At 44.2% G+C, this 10,592-nt stretch overlaps 1 protein-coding gene across 1 annotated transcript; it reads right to left on the bottom strand.

Annotated features, from left to right (window-relative positions):
- Positions 1-4,147: 4,147 nt before the first annotated feature.
- LOC108295474 (male-enhanced antigen 1-like) lies at positions 4,148-5,026 on the bottom strand. Its single transcript, XM_037734605.1, has one exon. It carries the CDS (start codon positions 4,942-4,944, stop codon positions 4,645-4,647), a length of 300 nt encoding a protein of 99 aa, XP_037590533.1. The 5' UTR covers positions 4,945-5,026; the 3' UTR covers positions 4,148-4,644.
- Between the last annotated feature and the right edge of the window lie 5,566 nt (positions 5,027-10,592).

Below are 10,592 nucleotides of genomic sequence, written 5' to 3'. Positions count from 1 at the left end.
GGGAAACAATTAACTAATATGATACTGAAGTACGCTAATGGATGTTAATAATTAACTGTAGTTCTCTTCCCATTGATCCTCTCATCTTAGTACACTGAATGACAACTCATCTGGTAAAAGACTAAAATGACTATAATTTTGGCAAGTGCAGACCTATTCAGTGCCATGTGATTGAATGATTGTTCAGGTGTTAGGAGAGAGCGTGGGCAGGCCAACCTGCCCTTCAGGAAGACTGCCTGGCCTTCAAATTCAACCTTATTGCTTGATACTACTTGGCCTGCTCAGGTGAGGAACTATGGCTGCCTTGAGTAGGACAATGGGGGAAAAAAGGTGTGTGAGTATTAAACTCTTCTACTCAACACATTGAGGGAGCCTACTTTGTTCGGTTTTAAAGTATAATTTAGCGGGCCAGATGTGGTAGCTCACACTTGTACTCCCAGCACTTTGGGAGGCCGAGGCAGGCAGATCACGAGGTCAAGAGATTGAGACCATCCTGGCCAACATGGTGAAACCTGGTCTCTACTAAAAATACAAAAATTAGCCAGGCATGGTGGTGCTCGCCTGTAGTCCCAGCTACTCGGGAGGCTGAGGCAGGAGAATCGCTTGAACCCAGGAGACGGAGGTTGCAGTGAGCCAAGATCACGCTGCTATACTCCAGCCTGGTGACAGAGCGAGACTTCTTCTCCTCTAAATAAATAAATAAATAAAAATAATATAATTAGCTCTGTTTATTTGAGAGAAGCACAGTAAAGACCCTATTTTACCTTTGTTAGTCTGCCTCTGGTCTTTGCAGAGAGAGTTTCTCTGGAGCTGCTGCCACTGCCCTCAGACATGAGAGCAAAGGTTAATCTCATTTTGAGAGAAATGACCTGAAATGTGTTCACTCAACCAACAACAAGACACCATGTACCATTCAGGAGTTGGTCTCTCCTCTCTCCTGTCTCCCTGTTAACACTATGTTTCTAAGCCTCCCTGGTATTTCCTATAATGTGCTCCATTTTTTTCCTTGCCAGTGAAATATTTGTGGGGATATATAGAAAAGAAGGCTGGTTTTTCAGTGCTGCATGTATAAAAGAATCTTATGGATTCTTTAAAACTCACCCCTTTTGTTGTGTCTTTTTTTATATTTGTGTTCTTGTAGTCTGAGATTACTGGAAATATTCTAGAAAACAGCACCAAAGTGTAAATTTATTGCCATGTTTTCTTGTTTTGTTTTTGTTTTACTCCCAAGTATCACTGTCTCTGACAGCATAAGGCCACCGTGTCTGCCAGGCCTTTATTAGACTTCTGTAATGTCCAGCAGAGGGCATCCTATTCTCACGAAAATCTCATAGCCCCTTTCCCTCCAGCAATTTAGTTCATGTTGGTTTTTGTTGTAATTCCAGTATAAGTTAATTTTTTTTTTTTTGAGACGGAGTCTCGCTTTGTCGCCTAGGCTGGAGTACAGTGGCACAATCTTGGCTCACTGCAACCTCCTCCTCATGGGTTCAAGCGATTCTCCTGCCTCAGCCTACAGAGTAGCTGGGATTACAGATGCGTGCCGCTATGCCCAGCTAATTTCTTGTATTTTTAGTAGAGACGGGGTTTCACTATGTTGGTCAGGCTAGTCTCAAACTCCTGACCTTATGATCCTCCTGCCTCGGCCTCCCAAAGTTCTGGGATTATAGGCGTGAGCCATTGTACCCGGCTGTAAGGTGAAATATCTTAACTGCTTTTTTTAAAATCTGTATTTCTGCATTGGACTCTTGTATTGCTATTATTGCAAAAATTTCCTGGAGAAAGCCATGTCCATAACTTACCAAGGGGTGAATTGCCCTTCACAACAGTGACTCCCTGATTGGTTGAGGATTCTCAAGTCAAGGATTCTAAAGTCAATTCTCAGTTGATTTCAGTTGTGTTTAGCATGACCTTGATGGTGTTCATAGGTAACATAAAATGTGCTTAGTTGAGAGGAGGAAGCAGCTAGTTTTAGGGGCAATTACCAGTCATTTGCCCATTTTCAGGGTTCCAAATATGAGCAAACCATATCACATACACAGTCCTAACTGGCAACTTATTGATAGTGCCAAAGGCAACTCAGAAGATATCTCAAAGTCCAGGGTTCTCGCTTTCAGATGTTAACACGCTATCCATAGCACAGTAACTCAAGGGAAGGTAGTAGCATTTAGCAGGGCCTGAGCCCAAGCAAAAGGCATTAGAATGCCTTTGCTCCCCATGCCTAGGCCATGGGTTGAAAAGCTCACATTTGCAGAAAGAAGTAGAATTTGCATTTTAAAAGTGTAGAGTAACCGCCTAGACCAGATTTGGGCCTTGAGGCACAATGTCAGCTCTGCCAGATATAGAAGGGAATTCTATTCTTTATGAGTGTAATGCCTGATACCCTCCTTTGAGCTCAATCTTAGAAATATGGGACTGTACTGGTTTTGGATTTAGGAGGGTATTTTGTTTATTGGTTGGTTTTTGTTTTGTTTTTTTGAGATGGAGTCTTGCTCTGTTGCCCAGGCTGGAGTACAGTGGCACGATCTTGGTTCACCGCAAACTCCACCTCCTAGGTTCAAACAATTCTCCTGCCTCAGCCTCCCGAGTAGCTGGGATACAGGCACACACCACCATGCCTGGCTAATTTTTGTATTTTTAGTAGAGATAGAGTTTTACCATGTTGACCAGGCTGGTCTCAAACTCCTGACCTCTGGTGACCTAGCCACCTGCACCTCCCAAAGTGCTGGGATTATAGGCATGAGCCACTGTGTCTGGCCTTGGTTTTTGTTTTTTTAATACACCCTCTAGAATGTCAGATTTGCTCCATGGAGGAATCATGAATAATAGCTAACACATATTAAGCATTTACTATATATCAGGATTTTAATTTTATTATTTATTTATTATCCACCCAGGCTGGAGTGCAGTGGCACACTTATAGCTCACTGCAGCCTCAAACTTCTGGGCCAAGTGATCCTCCCACCTAGGCTCCTGAGTGGCTGGGAAATGCAGGCGTGTGCCACCACACCCCACTTACGTCAGGAATGCTTTTAGTTGTTTTTTTCTCACAGAGTCCTCACAACAACCTCATGAAGTCAATAACTATTATTAACCTCTTTTTATAGATGGGGAAACTGATGCTTGGAGATATTATTAAGTGTCTTGCCCAAGATCACCTAGGTAGAAAGTTGCAGGCCTACAGTTCAAACCCAAGCAGTCTGACGCCTGAGCCTCTCTTTTAACCATGACCTTATACTCCCTATTTCATAAACTCTTTGAAGTCCGTAGTCTTTTTGGATGATATGTTGGGGGAACCTAGAGGATTTAATAGGCAAAGATGAGAACAAGATGTAGTCAAAGTTGTTTCACTTTATAAAAAAATAAGATTTGGAGGCCGGGCGCGGTGGCTCACGCCTGTAATCCCAGCACTTTGGGAGGCCGAGGCGGGTGGATCACGAGGTCAAGAGATCGAGACCATCCTGGTCAACACGGTGAAACCCCGTCTCTACTAAAAATACAAAAAATTAGCTGGGCATGGTGGTGCGTGCCTGTAATCCCAGCTACTCAGGAGGCTGAGGCAGGAGAATTGCCTGAACCCAGGAGGCGGAGGTTGCCGTGAGCCGAGATCACACCATTGCACTCCAGCCTATATAACAAGAGCGAAACTCCGTCTCAAAAAAAAATAATAATAATAATAATAAGATTTGGTTGGGCACAGTAGCTCACACCTGTAATCCCAGCACTTTGAGGGATTAAAGCACTTTGAAGGCTGAGGCAGGTGGATCACCTGAGGTCAGGAGTTCGAGACCAGCCTGGCTAACATGGTGAAACCCTGTCTCTACTAAAAAAAAGAAAAAATACAAAATTAGCCAGATGTGGTGGCATGCCTATAATCCCAGCTATTCGGGAGGCTGAGGCAGGAGAATTGCTTGAACCCAGGAGGTAGAGGTTGCAGTGAGTTGAGTTTGCACCACTGCACTCCAGCCTGGGCGACAGAGTGAGAATCCATCTCAAAAAAAAAAAAAAGTTATTTATTCATTTAGAGATAGGGTCTCACTATGTTACCCAGGCTGGCCTCAAACTCCTAGGCTTAAGTGATCCTCCTGCCTCAGCCTCCTGAGTGGCTAGGACTACAGGCACTTGTTTCACTTTTTTTTTTGGGGGGGGTGCTGTGTACATAGGGTGTTTTATTCTCCACAGTGATACATGCTATGGTGGGTTGGGCTTGGGCTCACGTCCCCATATGTACAGAATTGAATAAAGTGGGTCTCTGAGAAGCCCGATGTGCCTTGATGTGGAAAGGGAGATGGGGAAGATGGAAGTGGACATTACAACCAGGGATGTGTTCAGTCCTGTGCTGGTTCTGGCCTGGAATTTAGGAAGATAAGGCGGCTCTCACTGTGGTCACTTCCAGGCAGTGGATGCCTGCCAGGCTTGGAAGGCTTTCTGTACCACATCTTCCCACTGGGCATCTGATGTCTCCCAAACCCAGGCAGGAACCCCTGGCACAGGCAGGCTTACTCCAGCCATTGTCCTTTTCACCAGCTCTACATGTTCTGGGTCCATGGGAATAGAGCTGTGGTTGTTCAGCGCTGTAGCTCCTTCCTCATCTTCATCTTCACTCTCTAATGGTGAGTCTGGCAAATGAAGCCCCAGGGCCTGGATTCAATCCTGGATGTCAGCAACTACATCTCCATCCCCAATTGGTGCTAGCTCCACCTCCTCTTGTTCAGGATCTTGGTTCAGGGGCTGGTAGGAATAGCTAGCTGGGCCTGACCCCATTTCCTCCTGTTCTTCCTCAGGCTCCTCACTGCTCCAATCCCCAGTGTCTTCTGAAGGGCCCTGATGTGGCCCCAGTTCCTCAGTCGGATTGGGGAAGATACACTCAGGGCCCATGCTGTCCCACCCTAAAACTACTGTTGCCATCCATGCAGGAGCGCCTGACAGATGCCCTTCAGGCCCCATGGCCTCCCCTCAAATGGTCCCACCTGCGGCGTCCCCCACCCGCCCCCATCTGAATCCCGGCTTCTGTCTCCACGCGCCTCACCCGCTCAGAGCCCCTGTTTCACTTTTTTTTATCACCTTCTTAATCTACTTCCAGCAACCACAGCCTGGTGTCCTAATAGAACAGGGTGCAGCTGGTACATTCAGTGTTTGTAGGGGCTTTCCTAGAACACTGGGGGCCTCCAGCTAATTTTAACCACATAGCTAGATCAGAGAGGGAGTTGATTTCCTGAAGTCCTAGAAGTTAGTGGAAATTCCGGTTTCTGATTACAATCCCAGCTGGATTTCTGCCGAAATGTGACTTTTGTGTCCAGGGGATCTTGGCACTGGACCTTTCTTACTCCTATGATTTTTCTCCTACCAGTTCTGCTGAGCAGTTCAGAAAAGGAAGTGGGAAAGAATACCATCTTCGGTGGAGACAAGGGCAAAATTTTCAGGGGAACAGGAATATTTTAAGTTGGCCCTGCTGTTGCTAAATCAAACCTCTGTCTAGTTGGATCCTGGGGGCAGTGTGCCCAGCTGCTGAAAGCTACTACTTATGTTGGCTGAGTCTAGTACAAGACATGGTGACAAGTGCTCCGGCATGGTGGCTCATGCCTATAATCCCAGCACTTTGAGAGGATGAGTGGAGAGGACTGCCTGAGCCCAGGAGTTCAAGACCAGCCTGGGCAACATGGTGAGACCCTGTCTCTATTTTTTTCTTTTCTTTTTTCTTTTTTTGAGATGGAGTTTTGCTCTTGTTGCCCAGGCTGGAGTGCAATGGTGCAATCTCAGCTCACCACAACCTCCACCTCCCAGGTTCAAGCGATTCTCCTGCCTCAGCCTCCCAAGTAGCTGGGATTACAGGCATGCACCACCATGCCTGGCTAATTTTTTGTATTTTTAGTAGAGATAGTGTTTTACCATGTTGGCCAGGCTGGTCTCAAACTCTTGACCTTAGCTGATCCACCTGCCTTGGCCACTCAAAGTGCTGGGATTAAAGGCATGAGCCATCAAGCCCAGCCAAGAAAGGAATTCTTACAGTAGTGATGTTGTAAAATGTACCATTGATAAATCATCTNCTCAGCCTCCCAAGTAGCTGGGATTACAGGCATGCACCACCATGCCTGGCTAATTTTTTGTATTTTTAGTAGAGATGGGGTTTCTCCATGTTGGTCAGGCTGGTCTTGAACTCCCAATCTCAGGTGATCCGCCTGCATCAGCCTCCCAAAGTCCTAGGATTATAGGTGTGAGTCGCCTTGCCTGGCCAATTCTTTTCTTTTAAGAAAAAGACATGGTGATAAGAGGCGTACAAAAATGAGAGAGAACAAAGAAATCTGGACTTGACTTTGTGGGTATAGCAGAGCTAGACAGGGAATAGCTGGGCAGGAGTTACTTACCATACACATCTGTGGATGCCAGAGGAAAGACAGCCAGGGCCAAGCAGAGAGTACAGTCTGGAGCATGGTAAACCAAGAGCTAAAAGGTTTGCTTGTTTCAATAGGTAATAATCTTCACAGTTCAAAATTCAAAAAGCCTAAATGCAATGTGGTATTCTGGAGTGAGTCCTGCAACAGAAGAAGGACTTTAATGGAAAAATGGGTGAAATTTGAGTAAAATCTGGAGTTTAGGCAAAGTACAAATGAATGTACTGTACATTGAAAAATTTACATCTCTGTTCACCAGACACCCCATTACCGTGCCATAAACAACCAATGTTATTCATTATGTGTGTCCTTCTAGAGTTTTTTCATACATACACAAGCATGTATATGTACATTCTATTTCACACAAATGGTAAGATACTATGTACACTGTTTTTCCCTTACCTTTTTTTTTTAAAAAGTAATAATCTGAGTCACGGCACACATACAAATAATAATTAAGATATGGCTGGGTATGGTGGCTCATGCTTGTAATCCCAGCACTTTGGGAGGCAAGATGGGCTAATCACTTGAGCCCAGGAGTTCGAGACCAGCCTGGGCAAAATGATGAAACTCTGTCTCTACAAAAAATACAAAAATTAGCCAGGCATGGTGGCGTACTCCTGTAATCCCAGCTACTCAGTAGGCTGAGGCAAGAGGATCACCTGAGCCCAGGAGACTGAGACTGCAGTGGGCCATGATCATGCCACTGCACTCCAGCCTGGGTAAAAGAGTGAGACCCTGTCTCAAACAACAACAACAACAACAACAAAAAAGATGATTGTAATTTTAGCCATTTAGGAGCTATTATTTCTTAACATTTTCAGCTTAAATTATACTTGTAACATCAGTAACACTGTATACCTTGCTTTTTCACTTAACACCATAACAAAAGATTTTTTTCAAGTGGTATACAGCCTCTAGCAAGATAAGTGGGGTGAGGGGGCGGGTTTCTGGCCTGAGAACATTAGAGCCCTTTCATAGCACTCAAAGGCCTAAGGCTTTTGAGAAAGGTCACCATGCCTGTTTGAGCTTCAGGTTTTCCATAGCTTAAATCTAGGCTTGTGATGCCCATAATCCCATCACTTTGGGATGCCGAAGCAGGTGGGTCACCTGAGTCCAGGAGTTCGAGAGTAACCTGGCCAAAGTGGTGAAACTCCATCTTTACTAAAAATACAAAAATTAGCCAGGCATAGTGGCACATGCCTGTAATCCCAGCTACTTGGGAGGCTGAGGCAAGAGAATCGCTTGAACCAGGAAGGTGGAAGTTGCAGTGAGCTGAGATTGCCCCATTGCACTCCAGCCTGGGTGACAGTCTGAGAAACAAACCAATAAAAATCTACTCTTGTGGCTAAAGGAGGTACTGACTCTGACTGCTGTTCTTAGAGAACTGGAGCCTGTACACCTTGAACATAGGTCTACAGATGTTCTCTTCTGTGTTTGGCATGGACATCAGATTCAGTGAGTCCTTGGCAATATATAACACAACTTCTAACATCTGCATGATACTTCCCACTAACAAAGCACCTTTTGTTATGGCTCTCACTCCTCACAAGTCTGAGAGGTAAAAACTCTATTTTACTGATGAAAAAGTATTCTAGAACAGGTATTCTGACTCTGTAAATCATGTACCCTTTCATTCTTTCATGTGGGTCTTTTCTGTTGCCAAAGCTCAATTGATTGGAGTATTTTCCTATTTGCTTCCACTTCCTCAGTAGATAAAAACTGTAAATGGATAATATTCTAGTGCTTTCTCTTGCCAGGCACTAACTAAACACTTTATATGAATTATTTAATCTTTTTAACAACCACATGAGGTAAGCTTGACAGACCCACTGTATAAATGTAGAAACCAAGATTCAGAGAGGATAAATTATTTGCCCAAAGTCACACAGCTAGTAATTGGTAGAGACGGGATTTCAATCTACATCTTCCTGACTCCGGAGTATCCTCTCCTAACCAATGTATGTACTATTGTGAAAGGTAATTTCCTGTCCTGTTCTGTCTTGTCTTGTCTTCTCTTCTCTTTTTTCTTCTCTTCTCTTCTTTTTCTCCTCTCATTTCCTCTCCTTTCTTCTTTTCTTTTCTTTTCTGTTTTTTTTTTTTTTTTTTTTTTTTTTTTTTTTTTTTTTTTTTGTTCTGTCACCCAGGCTGGAGTGCAGTGGAATGATCATGGCTAACTGTGGCCTCTGCCTCCCGGGCTCAAGCGATTCTCTCACCTTAGCCTCCCAAATAGCCAGGCATGCACCACTGCCTGGCTAATTTTCACATTTTTACATTTTTTGTAGAGTTGAGGTTTTACCATGTTGCCTAGGCTGGTCTCAAACTCCTGAGCTCCAGCGATCTGCCCACCTGTTCTTCCCAAAGTGCTGGGATTACAGACGTGAGCCACCCAGCCACCGAGCCTGGCTGTCCTATTTCTTTGATTTGCTCTTCCCAAGAATTTAAGCAAAGTTTGTCTTGGAAATTGAATACCTTTGTTATATATGGTGATGAGCTGTGAAATGGAGGTAGGAGATGGAGGAGGGAGTAGCAATAATCACTGATTATGAGTTCCGCAGCTGCTTCTGATTTATTGGGACTTCAGGTAAAGTTCCCTTTCTGTTTGTTGGAGTATTCCCATCCATAAAAAATGGGATTAAAACTTTGCCAAGAGGAAAACAAAGGCAAGAAAGAAGGCTAAAATACTGAGCTGAAATTGAGGGGAAAATATTTGAGTTCCATAGAATGGCGACATATTTTGCATAAATATAAATTTAAAATATCATTAATGCTATAGTGATAATCACTACTCTGCAATTAATTAAGTACAGCCCTGGGAATCAGTTTACCAGGGTCATCTTGCCAAATGAAGATAGTTGGAAAATGCCTCCTTGTGCCTCAGGTCTCCCACTCCTGTCATCCACCACTCCCTTGATATTCCTGTCAGGGGGACAACAGTCTGAATCTGCCCTGAGACACTTACAGGTGTCCTGCATTTGGCCTTCTTGCGCAGTGGGGTGACTGTGGAGCAGATCAGCGTTTGAATAAGAAACTATTTGTAAAGCTTTTTGGCTGTGAGGGAGAGGCAAGCTTAGCAAATGTGAGGCAATGGGCCAGAGAAGATGATAGTGATGTCACTTAGATCCTCATGACTAATGCTTTTCTTTTCCTTTCTTTTCTTTTTTTTTTTTTTTTTTTTTTTTTTGAGATGGATTGTCACTCTAGTGCCCAGCCTGGAGTACAGTGGCCCTGTCTCGGCTCATTGCAAACTCTCCCTCCCAGTTTCAAGCGATTCTTCTGCCTCAGCCTCCCAAGTAGCTGGGATTACAGGCACATGCCACCACACCTCGCTAATTTTTGTATTTTTAGTAGAGACAGGATTTCACTATGTTGGTCAGGCTGGCCTCAAACTCCTGATCTTAGGTGATCTGCCCTCCTCTGTCTCCCAAAGTGCTGGGACTACAGGCATGAGCCACCATGCCTAGCTGATGATTGATGCTTTTCTGATGTGACTTTGAGAGCTGTTACAAACACAAGAATTGATGGCCGTCAATCCCATCTGCTGTACTTCCTATATTCTTGATGCTTTGTCTTATAGGAACAGGGCAAGTCTAGCCTAGTCTTCCTTTGATTCACACTGGATGAGTGAACTGCATGTGGGGGTCAGAACTCAGTGCTTTTGTACTGAGGATGTTACCTTATTACCAGAAGGTAATCCTAAACCTAATTTCAACCTAATTTCAGCTGGTACCTTTGCAATTCCCTGGTTATTAGTTTCTTGTGGGATGTGTGTGGGAAGTGGAGAGGAGACCTGAGGGAGCAATAGCGGGAGGATATGGAAATAGCTCAGTGTCACAGTACTGTATTGGTAGTGCTTGGCTAAATTCCAGAAGTCCAGCAAAAGAAGGACTATCTTTTCTATTTTATTTATTCAGAGACAAAATTTATTTATTTATTATTTTATTTATTTACTTCTTTTTAGAGACAGGGTCTGGCTCTATTGTCAGGCTGGAGTGTAGTGATGTGATCATAGCTCACTGCAGCCTCCAATTCCTGGGCTCAAGTGATCCTTCCATCTCAGCCTCCTAAGCAGCTGGGACTACAGGTGCACCAGCACACTCTGCTATTTTTTTTTTTCCGGTAGAGACAGGGTAATGCTACATTTCTCAGATTGTGGGACCATCTTTTGAATCTGGCAAAACCCATATCCTATAGATCCAGAAT

This window comes from Cebus imitator, unplaced genomic scaffold (assembly GCF_001604975.1).
Source record: "Cebus imitator isolate Cc_AM_T3 unplaced genomic scaffold, Cebus_imitator-1.0 Scaffold641, whole genome shotgun sequence".
NCBI classification, from domain to species: Eukaryota; Metazoa; Chordata; class Mammalia; order Primates; family Cebidae; genus Cebus; species Cebus imitator.
Note: the sequence above shows the minus strand (reverse complement) of the source record. Positions and strands in the feature narration are given on the sequence as shown.